General features: G+C 36.3%; 1 protein-coding gene across 1 annotated transcript in view; it reads right to left on the reverse strand.

The window, feature by feature from the left end:
* Positions 1 to 15,942, reverse strand: part of LOC150076424 (unconventional myosin-XV-like) — a 163,604-nt gene that overhangs the window by 19,409 nt on the left and 128,253 nt on the right. The window contains exons 13-14 of the mRNA XM_090387355.1: positions 11,775 to 11,824; positions 1,542 to 1,625 (exon numbers count right to left, since the gene is read on the reverse strand). Coding sequence (XP_090243481.1) covers positions 1,542 to 1,625; positions 11,775 to 11,824 — 134 coding nt within the window. The remainder of the gene's footprint in view (positions 1 to 1,541; positions 1,626 to 11,774; positions 11,825 to 15,942) is intronic.

Genomic DNA, 15,942 nt, shown 5'->3' on the forward strand with positions numbered 1-15,942 from the left:
ACACAGTTTTTATTTTTTCGTCAGTTTTCTGATCTTTCTTGCCCTGCAAATGCAAGAACTTGATCATTGCTCGATACTCCATTTTGTCAACCATAGCATCCTTCCTCAGATTCCGGGCTCCACTTCTGATGTATAATCACCTACGGGAATAAAATTTCACATGTTAGTTACTGAATATGTAGACAACTTATATTAAAAATGGCATTTCCTACTGATGTTTTATTTAGGTCAGGGTACGAACTTTTTGATACCCCCCGCCCGTACAGTCAGGTCTGCTGTAACGCATTTTAGCGACACGAATTTGCTCCAACATGACTGATATATTAGGAACAATGATAATGATAAATATATATATATATATATATATATAAATAATGAATGAAGAGATGCCAACTGCCATCTTCATTTAAATAAAAATCAAATTACCAAGTAAAATAAATTAATTAAATCACAAAATAGATAAAACAGTGGCCTACACTCACTGAGACAAGCACAGAATCATAGTCTGTAGCTTAAAGAATGGCACAAACACTTCCATAAACAAGCAAGGAAACTCACCACTTAATAATCAAATAGGTGAATACTGACGTCCATCTGAAATAAAACAAAAAAGTTTAGGGAAACTACACTGACCACTTCTTCAAGAAGGCATTGGCTCTATAGAAATTTCCAAAACACTTGAATTTCTATCATGGCCTACTAACAGCAAAAGAACCATGTCTCAAGGGATTGAGATAGGCACAATGGAACTAAACCTTAAATATGGTTAACCCAATTAGTAGGAAGAAATCAAACAAACTAAAGAGGTGAAATGTAAATTTCTGTGTTGAGTAAAGCCAATCAACAAGCCAAAACCAAAATGAAATTTTGCAACACAACATTTACTAACTAAAATTACAAAGCAACAAATTAAATGCAGTCAGTTCTGCTATAACATGCATTTCAGAAATGCGAATTTGCTCCAACGTGACTGATATATTAGGGAACAATGTGACTATAACGCAATTTTCGCCTGCAAGTAACACCAAGTGAACGCAAAACCCAGCACCAAGCTGAATGTAGCAGCCTGCACAGCAATACATAAAATACACACACAAATTTCATGTATCTCTTATCTCAGTTCATCCATCCATGTGTGTGTTATCCTACAAGTGTGTGTCTTAGACTGTGTTCTCCTGCATTTGCTAACTTTTATTTATAAAAAGTATTGATACAGCATCCCACAGGACAACCTGATTCCAAGAAGCCAAGCAGTGAGTGCAAAAGAAAAGCATTAGTGTTCCAAACTCCTTTTTTTAAACAATTAACAATAATAATAAAATGAAAACAATAATGATTAAATGATAATAATAATGTCTGCAACATTATTATTATCATTTAATTGGAGCATATACTGGCTACATGCATATTTGGCTTTAATTGCTTCAAAGCCAAATCTGCATGTCAATAATATTGATAATTATCATTGACATAACTTTTTTTAAACATTTAAAAATCATTCTCCAATAAAAATGTAACACTAGATAACTGAAATAACTCACATGAGTAACAAGATTCAGAATACTGAGTCCATCCTTATTCACGGCTAGGATGTAATCTGCACTTACACTGTCTGTTTCACTTACCTAAAAAAAAATATATTAAAATGGTACTGCAATTAACCATACAGGTACTGTAGTTTATTTTCACAAAAAAAAGACAATTGTGGCAATGGTAGAACTGACAGTACTGTGCACAAATAATCATGAGAATGCTATAAATGATAAGAGAAAAGACAATTTACAGAGTATATTTTAATATGGTGTAAAGTCTCCTTGGCTGCAAGATAGCATGTAGATAGGTTTTATTGAACACTCTCCCAATTTTTGACATATGTCAATGGACAACTGAGGTGGTCTCAATAACTGAGTCTTCACACATCTTTCTAATTCATCCCACATGATTCCATGTGGCCAGTCCATTGCAGTCATGTTATTCTCCTTAAACAAAACCTCACATACACTGTGCTTTAAAACAGAGGGCATTTCCCATTGGAAAAGTAAGGTCCCATGTCATAAAACTCCATCAGTGTCGGAAAAATGATGCTATCAAGCAGGTCACATTATCATTCCTTCTGCAAAGGAGTCATCCCCAAAAAATCATTAGTGTCACATACCACAAAAAAGTAGGTCCAGGTCATCAGATTGCCGCCACCACCACCACACTTCACAGCTGGGATTAGGGCTTACAATACCGGTCAAAATCTTAATACCAGTATTCCAAAAACAAACGTTCTTCTCAATAAATTTAGCATTAGCATTACCATTAGTAGAGGCATTTGATGCAAGAAAGCAAGCTTATGCAGCATCAGCCAAAAAAAAAAAAAAAAAAAAAAAAAACCCACTTCCACTTCACCCCTCTGTTCGTTCAAAATACCTGTCCAGCTGAGCCTTAAACTTATTTAGGCTATCAACCTCCACCACAAGGGATGGCAGTCTGTTCCACCAACCAACTACCCGCTGGCTAAAGGCAAATTTCTGCACGTCTATCCTACATCTGTCTTTCCTCAATTTGAATTTATGCCCTCTCAGGTGATTTTTCTGAGCTAGAGGAAGAATCCCATCAGCATTGAGCATGCTTAAACCATTCAAGGCTTTATACACCTCTATCAGATCACCTCGCTGGTGCCTAGTCTCCAGACACTGTAATTTGCAAAACTTAAGCCTTTCTTCGTAAGAGCACCCCTTTGTTCCATTCACTAATCTTGTTGCCCTTCTCTGTACTCGTTCCAGCAGCTCTACATCCTTCTTGAAATGAGGCCTCCAGACCTGTATACAGTACTCTAGGTGTGGCCTGACCATTGCCTTGTACAATGGAATAATCACCTCCTTATCCCTGCTGGAAAAATTCCTGTATATCATTGACAATACTCCATGAGCTACTCTTGCAGCCCGTCTGCACTGCTCAGAGAACTTCATATCTGCCTGCACAATCACCCCCAAGTCCCTTTCATTCTCTACCACTGTCAGTGTAGTACCACAGAGTTGATACGTTGCTCTGGGGTTGCTGTTTCCCATGTGTAGTACTTTACATTTGTCAATGTTAAACTTCATTTGCCACCTCTCAGCCCATCTGCTCAACCTTTCCAGATCCTGTTGCAGCAGTGTAGTGTCAGTAGTGCCCTTGACAACCCTGCCAACCTTTGTATCATCTGCAAACTTGGACATTAAGCTTGATATACCATCATCAATATCATTTATAAATACAGAAAACAATAATGGACCCAACACTGAGCCCTGAGGGACTCCACTAATAACATTAGTCCACGATGAGCAGTGTCCATTGATTACCACTCTCTGTCTTCTCCCACTCAACCACCCCTTTATCCATAGCAGCAATTTGCCTCCAATGTCACACTGCTCCAATTTGTGTAGCAGTCTTCCATGTGCAACAGTATCAAAAGCCTTTCTAAGATCCAAGTATATAATATCAAAGTTATTCCCTGCATCCAGTTCTTTTGTGACTGCATCATAGTATCCAATCAAGTTGGTCAGGCAAGACTTCCCCTTAAGAAAACCATGCTGTGTCTGAGCTATAACTGAAGTCTTGTCTAAATGATCCTGCAAATGATCTTTAACCAGTGCCTCCATTAATTTTCCTGGAACAGAAGTTAAGCTCACAGGTCTATAGTTACTTGTGTCAGCCTTTGATCCTCCTTTGTGAATTGGGGTCACATTTGCACATTTCCAGTCTATGGGTACCTCCCCTGAGTCCAAGGAAGCTCTCATAATTATGGCTAAGGGTTTGCTTACTTCCTTTGCTGCCTCCTTTAATATAACTGGATAGATCCCATCCACCCCGGGTGCCTTTCTTGTGTTTATCTTCAACAGTTTCTCCTCCACTTTACTCCCAGTTATTTCAAGATTCTGTAGCTTACTGCTAGAGTTGAATACACCTCTGGCATTTCCCTTGCTGAATAACTCCTCATGTGTGAATGTCGATGCAAAATATTCATTTAGTTTGTTAGCTACCTGAGCAGGATCATCAACAGTTGACCCATCAATATCAAGTGGACCAATCTGATTCATCCCCTTCCTTCTAGAGTTTACATAAGGAAAGAACTCTTTGCTGTTTTTCTTTGCATCCCTTGCCAAGGATTTCTCGTAATCTGCCTTCGCCTGCCTAACCTCCTTTGTAACTTGGTTGCATATCAACTTGTATCTATCGTAGGATTCTGTGTCATGTGTTAATTTGTAAGTATCCCATGCATTTTTCTATGCTCCGCCATATGCCTCATTAGTTCATCTGACATCCATTTTGGCCTAAACCTTGAACAATATTTGTTAGTTGGTATGTAAAGCCTAGTAGCTTCCAAGATACGTTCTTTGAATGCTTCCCATTTTGAATTTGCTGTTGGTAACATCATCAGTTGGTCCCACTGTATAGAATTTAAATACTGTCTCAGTCCATCGCAGTCGCCTTTACGGAAGCAATAACCCTTCCCTTTACCCCTAATGGTAGTTACCTCTTTCAGTAAATCCCACTTCAGCACACTGTGATCACTGCCACCTAGTGGTTCATTTATCTGCAGATTCTTAATGCATGAAGAATCACTGCTGATAATCAAATCAAGAGTATTACTCCCTCTAGTTGCCTCCTGAACATGCTGATGTAGAAAACAATCATCCAATAAATCCACAAAAGCCCTGCTAGTGTGTGAGTAACCAGCCCCCAAATTCCAGTCAATATCTGGGAAATTAAAATCTCCCATTATAAGACTCTCTGTCTTACTAGCCCACTCTATTTCCCTGTACAGTTCCTTATTATACTCATCAGAGTCATTAGGCCTATAGCACACTCCTACTCTCAATTTTGATCTCCCAATGCTTATGTCACACCAAACTGACTCAACACTGCACTGTCCAGCGATGTCGACTGGCTTCACTTCCTTGGTTTTTATGTGTTTCTTAACTAATAGCATAACCCCTCCTCCCTTCCTATCCTGTCTATCCTTTCTGTAGACGTTGTACTCCCCAAATTGCAGTTCTGCATCCCTTATATCTGTGTGACACCACGTCTCTGATATCCCAACAATATCTGCCTTTGATGTTTTGAGCAATACCTCAAATTCATCAAATTTATTTACTAAACTCCTAGCATTGGTGTACACGCAAGTATACCTGCACCTGTTTCTATTCTTAGCTACCCTAACACAACCCATGTGTTTATTTGTACCGCAATGGCTCCCAGCAGTCTCTGAAATACCATGCATCTTGTTTTTCAGGCTTCTGCTCATTCTAATAGAAGCAGTGCAAGAATCTCTTTCACCTCTGCCAGTGGCTACTGTCAATCTATTGGTCTTTGTCTCCCCCCAAGCTAGCAGTTTTCCGACCCACCTAACACTGCCTCGATAGCATCAGCAAATATTCTTGCACCCTTTCTATTTAAGTGTATCCCATCCCTGTAGAAGCAATCTCTCCTGTTAACAAGTACAGTCCAGGCTGAAAAAAATTCTACCCCTTGAGCCTTGCACAATCTTTCCAGGGCCGAATTGATCGACAAGGCTCTCATCATATACTCCCTCCTATCGTGTCTGGGCAGAACTGCAGACACTTTCAAATTCAACCCTAATTCTCGGCTTTTGTTCAACAGTGACCTGTACTTGTTAAGTAATTCTGCCGGTCTCCTACTCTTAATATTATCATCAACCTTTGCCCCTGGCAGACATACCCTGGTCCTGTTCCACCTATCTTTTTTACAAAGCATGTTCCCCGTTTCCCTGACAATAGAGTCACCAACAACTACTAGTTCCTTCGCAACCAGCGCATTCTGCCTTGGGGGTTGTCTCTGTGTCACGCGATGCCCAAGTGCAAGCTCTGGCGTTGATGTGGGGGCAGCTGAGAGCTTGATGGGCCCCTCAATTTAGTTTCTTCGAGGGCATCCACCCTGTCCTTCAAGCTCTCATATAGGCCCACAAGAACGCCGAGTTGTTGCCTGATATCGATACACTCCTTGCATCGCGCACACACAAAGACATCCTCCTTGGCAGTATCATGTACCGTACCCGATTGCTCTGCAAACATCAAGCAAACAGTGCATTTTATAAGGCTGTGAGTCAGAGGACAACTGCCCCCCTCAGTTCTGCTCTGAGCCACAGCGCTTCCATTAGCTTGAGCCTTTTGCTTTGCTGCTCTGGTCTGAGTCATGATTCTATTAATTTATTAATTAATTATAATTAATTATGTTATGTTATTAATTATATTACGTTTGTAATCTAAGTCGTTATATGTATTTATTTAAACGTACAATTTAACTGCTAACGAAGTTCAACTAACGCTATCTAGTACGGCATACAACTATCGTATCACAATGGCGGGAAAATTACGAACGCTAGCGGAGTTGAAACACGTGGAAACCTTTACCGATACTTTTATGCAATTACAAGGCCAAGTAAAGAATAAATACACCAAGTTAATCAGAAAATCACAAAATAATGTTATACTACTAAATTTAAATCAAAAGTTTTAGAAAAACAATAATTTCAAATCAATAAATAAGAAAAATCCACTTAGCAGCTTGGAACACGACCGTCTCTAGTAGCCTCGTCAGCAGACGAGGCTACTAGGGCAAATTTTGATGACAATTAGATGCAATAAAATAAGGAAAAAAACAAGTACTGTAATTACTTGAATTCATGTTTTAAATAAACTTTTATTGTAATATTCTGAAAAAAATTATTAAAATACATTTATTCTAAAACCAAAAAAATACATATTGTTACTGCAAAGTTTAGTTATGTTTAAGCATTCACACTACCTGTCAGAATAAAGCGAGCTCTTAAGAAACATAAGCAATCAATAGTATGATCATTTAAAATGGATCTAATTTTGGTACATACAGTATTTGATTAGCGGCAGTAAATGCCCTTTCGGATTCTATTCTGGTACTGAGATAATTGTAGACGATCTCAGTCCACATTTTCTAGGCTTTGAACTTTTTTAGAAAAAATAGTTAAAAAGTATTTCATTAATTTCTGACTCAAGTTCATCTTTTAAAATCTCATTGGAGTCAGACAATTTCTTATTTTGGAAAGAATTTGCGGGACAATGATGTTCTGTTCCATGTTGGTCTTCCATGGTTGAATTATGTTCATCATTTTCTGAAGGAGAAAGATGTTTTATTCAGCGAAGTATAATTTTCCCTATAGTATCTTTACAGAGTCTGGGAGAGAGCAAAGAGTGCAGTTAAGGAATTCTTCACATATATAAATGCAAAGAACAGGACAAATCAGATTGGACCCTTATGTAATGGACATGGGATAGTATTAGATAACATAGCTGGAGTTGCAGATGAACTCAACAGTTACTTTGCATTGATATTTACATAAAAAAAACCCTTTGTGTCAATGAGATATTATGTAAGTGAAGTTGAAAAAAATGTAATTAATGATTTTGAAATTTCAAATGATTAATGAGAACTTTCACGCCTACAAGCAAGTAACGCTCCTGTGGTTGATCACATATACCCTATAATCTTAAAGGAGGTTGAAAGTGAGTGCATTGAATCATTAAGGTTAGTTATGAGAGCATCACTGCTCTCCTGTCCAGTGATGCTAGTTATGAGAGCATCACTGGACAGGAGAGATTCTGTTGGATTGGTGTAAATTAGAACATAAAGGCGGTTCTAGGAGTGTAACGGGTAATTACCGCCTGGCCAGTCTAACTTCAGTAGTAGGGAAAATCATGGAGGCAATGAGCAAGGATGGAATTCAGGTTCATTTAGATGGAAATGGAATTCTGTATAGGATACACAGCATGGTTTTGTAAAAAGAAAATCATGTTTAACAAATCTGATTAGCCATTTTGACAGGTCATTCGTGAGCTGGATTTAGGGAATAATTTCAACATTGTTTATTTGGATTTCAGCAAAGCATTTGACTCAGTCCCACATGAGTGGTTACTTTATAAGTTGGAGCAGTCTGGAATTATAGGGAAAATCCTTAGATGGATAGCACGATGGCTTGAGGGCACCAGGCAGAGGGTTGTGATAAATGGTTATTCCTCAGATTGGGTTAATGTAAGAAGTTGGGTTCCCGAAGGATCAGTATTGGGACCACTGTTGTTTTTGATTATCTTAAATGACATCTATGAAGGGATGGAGGGCGTGAGATCTAAACTTGCAGATGATGTAAAGATCAGTAGAGTAGTTAATGATCACCGCCAAGCAGACCTTCTTCAGAGTGACCTAGATAGACTTCCGGGATGGTCAGAAAAGTGGCAGCTATGCTTTAATTCAGCAAAATGCAAGACCACCAGGGGAACAATGAAGGAGGAACGAGATTTGGGAGTTATGATACGGTCAGACACAAAGTTGTCCAAGAATTGTGGACTGGTTGCAATGTTGCCCTATCGATGATTTATCAAACATTTGTTAGTAGAGATAATGACGTCATAATCACATAGAGGTGATTTTATAACCTTTATGTGATTAAATTATAAACAATTTTTTTTTTTTTTAATTAGTACTGAAAAACCGGTATTTTTTGTATCAATACCAGTATTTCAATACCGGAAAAAAATTACCAGGATCCCGGTATTGTAAGCCCTAGCTGGGATGGTGCAGTTCTTTTCAAATGCTAAATAGGTTAGTACCATGGCCATGTTCTTCCATCTCACAAAACAAACACAGAGTATATCAAGAACTATCATCCAAGAGAATCCTTTTCCACTTATGCAGATACTAACTCCTCCAAAATTTTGAAAGGTTTGTGGGTGGTAACTTGTCCATGAAACTCCTATTAGTGCAATACTCTGCATACAGCATACACAATAACAAATACTCACACATATTCCTGGACCTTTTAGGTGATTCTATGGCAACCCAATGCAGTTTTTTTACAGAAAAAATCTATTCAGAGATCCCATCAAAATATGCAGTGTTCCTGATCAGTTCAACTTTAGCATGTTATGTCAATTGTAAAATGACACTTCTACCTTATACACTTTCATTTACATATAACTACACTGCCCTACTACAATATTTTTGTAACCAACAAGTGGTATAAAGCTTGTTTATTTATAAGCGTTCCAATATTTCAGGTAATAATACATTGTGGTCATTTTCATGACCACAATGTACTATTACCCGAAATATTGGAACTGTCATAAACTGTTACTTGATCTGTTTTATTGTTAAAACATTTTATATAAGTAAAATGCAATTTTTGTTTACAAGTCAATATTAGAAAAGATCATGGTAGATTTGTGATAAGTAGGTTTGTAAAGATATCAGAATTAGAAGTGATGTGAAAGAGGTCCCTGTTCCATGCTGAATGAACAGCTGGTTTTTTCATGTTACCTAAAACACAGTTAACACTTGGCATTTTTGCTAAGAATATATCAGGCTGGGCTGTTTTAACACATGGGTGCACCCGGCAGGTTCCAGGGGCCTCAGCCTTCTGGGGGGCCCTCACTTGTTGATCTTAAATAATTTTTTCAAATACCCTCTGTCCCATATGTTACGTTGCGGTCAAAAGCACCGCAAGCATGGAACATAACGACATACGAATGATGTTTTAGGTTTTCTTTAAATAGTTTAAAGTGCCGAAAATATTAATATTTAGAAAAATAAATAACAAATTTAATTCTCGCTTATGATTATAAATTAATAATATATATATATACTTATATATTATATATATCATTTATATATATGTAATTATAATTATATAATTTTAATTTTTAAGTGTCTGCTATGCTCCATGCAAAGCTTCTCACATGCAAAGTCACAAATGCCCTATAGGTCTGCTGCCGGTCGACAATTTATTGCTCGCCGAATTGTGTTATGTAAATTTGCCGCATCATAGTCAGCGTTATTGCAGTTGCCCACCATACTGGTTCTATTATTTGTCATACAATAACCTGTCAGTATTTTACTTTGTATTTTACATCCTGTTAGCCAAAAAAGAAACACAAGAAAAAGAACTTAAAAAAGAAAAACAAGAAAAAGAATTTAGAAAAGAAAAAAACTGCATCGACAGGTTTCCACCTTGACGTGGTGATGGAGCATATAATACATTCTTCCTTTCAAATTTACCTTAGGTAAATTTGAAAGGAAGAATGGCATCAGCATTGAGCAATCTCAATGCTGATGCCATTCTTCCTCTTGCTCAGATTACACACAGGAGGGGACATAAATTCGAATTGAGGAAGGATGGTTGAAGGATAGATGTGTACAGTTTGCTTTCAGCCAGCAGGTAGTTTATTGTGGAACAAACCTCCATCTATTGTTGTGAAAGTTAGTAGTTTGAATGAATTCAAAGAAGAACTACACAAATTATTGGAGTGGATAGACAGGTAATGTGAGAAGTTTTTTTTTTTTTGCTGATGTTTCATAAGCTTGCTTTCTTGCATCATTCGTCACTACTAATACTAATATTAAATTGAAATTTATTTAATTAAAGCATCGTTTCATTGGAATTTAATTTGCAACAGTTTTCTAAATTGTCTAAACTGGCTTTTCTAGAGGTTTACTGGCCTTTGCCACAAACCCATTTGACTACTGGGTTTACTATTTGTTGCCATTTGGCCTCAAATGTTTACATAATTTTATCCACAAAAGTGATTAGCTGGAGTCTCTAGACATTTAAATAGTCTTTCTGTAGATCTCAGTATGCTTGTTACACTTTTTTTTTCAGGTATGTAAATTCTTAGATTGTTTTGTAGAAAGAATTATAGAATCACAAGATATTTACAAATGCTAATTTCTCAACTCTATAGACACATTTGTAATAAATAAAAATATAAAAGAAGCAGTAATTGTTGAAATGTAGGGAAGGAAAAGACATTAAGGATACCATAAGTTATTATTTAATGTTGAAAAAGGTTTAATAGTGTTATCACTAGCCCTTTTTTTCACCTATGAGACTACATGAAGAGCAAACTGTGAAATAAAAAAGGAAGTTGTGATAGTTAGAAAACGGACATCTGTAAACTGATTGAAAGCAGATAATGTAAAAAAAAAAAAAAAGAGTTAAATGCATCTATATACCTGTTAATTATTGTAAAATGGATAAAGACAATTAATTTGTAAAGTTATATCAATTTATTAAAGAAATTCAATTAAATAAACGATGTGCATAAATGTGGGAAGAGTGTTCGAGCCTATGTGAGATCATGTGACACTTAAGTAAAAAAAGCCACACAAGAGATAATTGCATGAAACAGCTATAAATGTGAAAAAGATAAATTATAGTTATGAGTGCTTTAGCAATTAGTTAAAAGGAAGTTTGATATACTTAGTTCACTTCATAAAAGTTAATTTTTGTGTGAAGTGCAATTGTTAAATAGAAAGGATTATTGCTCAGACAAAGCAAAAAAAAAAAAAAGATAGAAGGAATAAATTAATTTTGAATATAATGTTAAACAAAAATAAATATATTTTAAACTTGGAGTCATTTGTGGTTTCAAAACACAAGTCAATAAAAAATATAGATAAAACATCACATCACACAATTCATTTACAATAAAAAATTTTAACATAAGGGAAAATAAATTCTCAGTTATTTTAAAGATATAAACAATTTATCCTATAATAATGAGTATTTAATAATAAAATGACATTTAAGAATGAACTGCAATATTAAAATAGAAATATAAGCTAGCTTTTAACATTTATTTTCTTCTTTAATGTACAATTAGCCTTAAAATAATTTTGAATAGCCACTGTGACCTTTACTACCCCTAGTTCACATTTATGAATTATGAAAAATGCAAAAAAATACATTTATTACTTACTTTCACAGCAAAGAAGCACGATCCAAACAGAGGCCACTTTTGAAGGATAACTGTAATGACAAAAAACAAAATTATACTAGGAATACACTCATACAGCCCAGTTATTCCTCTAATGGGGATGGAGGAAGAATAAAAATCAAATATTTAAGCAATTAAAAGGGAAAGTGAGATTAAAATTAGATTTTCTGATATCTGTAAATTAATTGCATGCTGCTATGGCTGTAAATAAGCTGCACCACCAGTGGTACTTACCCTCCATGCTTTCACCCATGCAATTACTACTGGTTCAGTTATAATGGAACAGGTATCCTATATGCACAATGTGATATATTGAATAGAGGCATAATGACATTCACATGCACTCAATATAGCTCATTGTAGTGTGATCCACTTTATAACCTCAGATGGTGTCCCATAGCCTGGTGTAGGGAGCCAAAAATCATCCTTCATTAAGCCCACAGCTCAGGAACAACACTTTGCTACTGAGATAGATACCTGAAAGTTGCTTACAATAATTCTATGCATGTTCTCTACGGCAAAAAATATTTTTTCTACTATCTATACCATAGTATAATATAGTATTATTATAATAGAAATGTTGCATATTTATTAATTGAATAATAGCTTATTTTATTTTTCAAGTAACAAAACACTTAAATTATTGGAATTGTGCACATATTTGCTATGAGTTTCTTGTCAGATTGTGTGTGTGTGTGTGTGTGTGTGTGTGTGTGTGTGTGTGTGTGTGTGTGTGTGTGTGTGTGTGTGTGTGTGTGTGTGTGTGTGTGTGTGTGTGTGTGTACAAAATCTTATCTGGTTTAAAATCTCTTTATCCCATCTGTCAAATTGATTTGTTGCTTCTTTTTTCCAACTCCACAAGTCGGTCAGAACTTTTATGACTTTCTTTCTTAGGTACTCAACTTTCTCCTAAAACCCATTTTCAAAAAAAAACCTTTTATTAATTCTGCTAAAAATTAAAAAAGACATTAAAGACATAAAACATAAACATGAAACTATTAATCCCTTCCATTTTCAAGTTTACATTACTGTTAAGTGCTCAAATTTGTAAACCTATACATTTGCATATATTATGTATATTTTTTTTTAATCAAAAAATTATATATACATTAGATACTCTTATAGGGTTACCATTTCCCCCCCTTTTAATAATAACAATTAAATTATGGTTTACATTAGCATATTATAATAATATTAATTAATTTAATAATTATATTATTAAAAATGAATAGATTATAAAAATAAAATAAAATAATTAAATTTTACAGAATTATCCTGCCCTCTCATGATTTTTTGTTGCTGCAGTATTTAAGCTGTTTAGTTAATGTAATGATCTTAATGCTCCAAGCAAAATAAATTTTGCTTTCAGAATGAGTTTCACTGGTACTGTACTACCAGGAACAACAATTAATGATGTCACCAAAAGATTGTCAGGGATAAAGAGAGTATAATTATTTGTGTGGGGACTAATGAGATTAAGCATACATGTGATTAAATATACATGTACTGATGATGATGATTCACAAAAAAATATGGAACCGTGCTGAAAAAATGATGCAAATTAGATCAGAATGGGCATGTGTCTGCAATTCTACCCCAGCACTATAGGAGGAAATATATGCTGAAAGCCTTTTGGATTAACTGAAGACTTGAGAGATTCTGTATGGATTTTAGAAAGGAATTTTTATCAGCATGCCCTACACCTGTAGGTAGAAGGAATCCTTGTAGACATAGAATACACTTGAAGAAACATGGTGCATTTGCCAGTTGCATTGAGGGTATCTTAAAGGTTCAGGGAAACTGATGATTAATGGGGATAGAGGTAATATAGATCTGCATTTTACCTGATGATAAGGGTCAAAGTAACACTTGCACACATCTCAAAAGTTCTGGTTTGTTGCCACAAGAGCCAATAGGCACCTCCATAGCCAGATGGGAAGGAGCAGCAATGCGTAGCACACGCTTCTTGATTAGACCGGGGTTCGAGCCCGTCACCACCAAATACGGAGGATGCGGAAAGGTCAGGGAATGACTACCGCATATCCCGGAACAATATGGCCTTAGTTGCTAATGCTCCAAATAACAAACAAACAAGAGCCAATAATGGCAATGTGTTCTGAGGGTGTGATGTTTCAAATCAATGGGAAACTAATGCTTGGGAAACAACTTTGAATAACTTAAAGGGTCATATCGGGTTTGTTCACTATACGAGAAATTTGGTCTTAACTGTGCTTAAACTAATGTCAGGAATCTTGTCAATAAAATAAGTGAATTTGAACTCCTGATTAGGACATCTAACACTGACATAATAGGGCTAACAATATGTGGTGTCACCCAAAAATTTGGGATGGTGAATTTCAACACAGTATGCACAATGTATTTAAGAAGGACAAGAAAAATAGAAGGCATGATTAGGTCATGAATCTTAGCAAAAGCAGACTGAGCATAACAAATGATTTCACAGATTTAGGAGTTAGTATTAGTGGCTGCAAATGATGCAAGCTTATACAGAATCACCCATAAAAATATATATAAATCCATTTCACCAAACCATCCCCTCCAATAGGTTGCCTAGTTCTTCCTTGAATTTATTCAAACTATTCACTTCCACAACAATGGATGGAAAGCTGTTCCAGCAATCAAACACCCATTGGCTAATGGCAAACTCCCACACATCTATTCTGCAACCATCCTCAATTTGAATTTATGTGCCCTCGTGTGCATAGTCTCAGCAAGAGGAAGAATCCCATTAGCAACGAGTTTGCTCAAGCCATTCAAAGCCTTAAGTACCTCAGCTAGTCTCCAGATGCTGAAATTTGCAGAATTAGCCTTTGTTGGTAACAGCCCCCCCCTTTGTTCCCCTCAAAAACCTCATTGCCCTTCTTTATACCCATTCCAGCAGCTCTACATCCTTCCTAAAATAAAGCCTTCAAACTTGTATGCAAGATGTGGCCTGACCATTTCCTTATACAATGGGCAATGGGATAATCACTGCCTTATATCTGCTAACAAAAATCCTGTATATCATAGACAAAACCCCATGAGCAGTCCTGGCAGCAGTCTGTTCTACACAGAGTACAATATCCCACTGCACAATTTTGCCCAGTCATTTTCATTTTCCACTACCCTGAGAGCAGTACCACCCAGTTGATATGTTACTCTGGGATTACTGCTACTTATATACAGAACCTTGCATTTGGCAATGTTATGCCATGGGTTTGTTTCAATTGCATTTTTCAGCTCATCTGCCTAATTTTTCTAGATCTTGTTACAGCAGCATAATTTCATTACTGCCACTAACCATCCTGCCAACTTTTGTACCTTCTGCAAACTTAGATATTAAGTCTGATATAACACAACACATCAATATCATTAATAAATACAGAAAATAACAATGGGCTCAGCACTGAACCCTATGAAACTCCACTAATGCATTATCCATTAATAACCACTCTGTCTTCTCCCATACACCCATCCCTTTATCTATAGAAGTAACTTTCCATTAATGCTACACTACTCCAATTTGTACAGAAGTATTTTATGTGCAATATTATCAAAAGCTTTCCTAAAATCCATTCTATTAAATCAAAATAATTTTTTGCATCCAGTTTCTTTGTCACTTTATTATAGTACCTAATCAAATTGGTCAAACAAGATCTCTCCTTAACAAACCCATGCTGTGAGTGAAGTATAAACTGCACTCCTGGCCGACCAGGCTAGCCAGGTGGGTAAAGTGCCTGCCTGGCAACCCAAAGGTTGCAGGTTCAAATCCTGCCTCGGGCTTGGATCAGAGTAAAATGCAAAAACTTTGGGAGGTGCATTATGGCCACAGAAGTCAATGTGCCAACAACTAGTAAAAAAAAAAAAAAAAAACTGCACTCCTGTCTAGATGGTCCTGCATTATTTCTTTAACCAGTAGCTCCAGTATTTTCCCCAGAACAGAAGTTAAGCTAACAGGTCTGTCATTACTCATGTCATCCTTTTATTGGATACTATGATGCAGTCGCAAAAGAACTGGATGCAGGGAATAACTTTGATATTATATATTTAGATCTTAGAAAGGCTTTTGATACTGTTGCACATGAAAGACTGATGCACAAATTGGTGCAGTGTGGCATTGTAGGCAAATTGCTTCAATGAATAAAGGGAT

The sequence above is a fragment of the Mastigoproctus giganteus genome, chromosome 13, assembly GCF_048544385.1.
Source record: "Mastigoproctus giganteus isolate SK-2022 chromosome 13, ASM4854438v1, whole genome shotgun sequence".
In the NCBI taxonomy this organism is placed as follows: Eukaryota; Metazoa; Arthropoda; class Arachnida; order Uropygi; family Thelyphonidae; genus Mastigoproctus; species Mastigoproctus giganteus.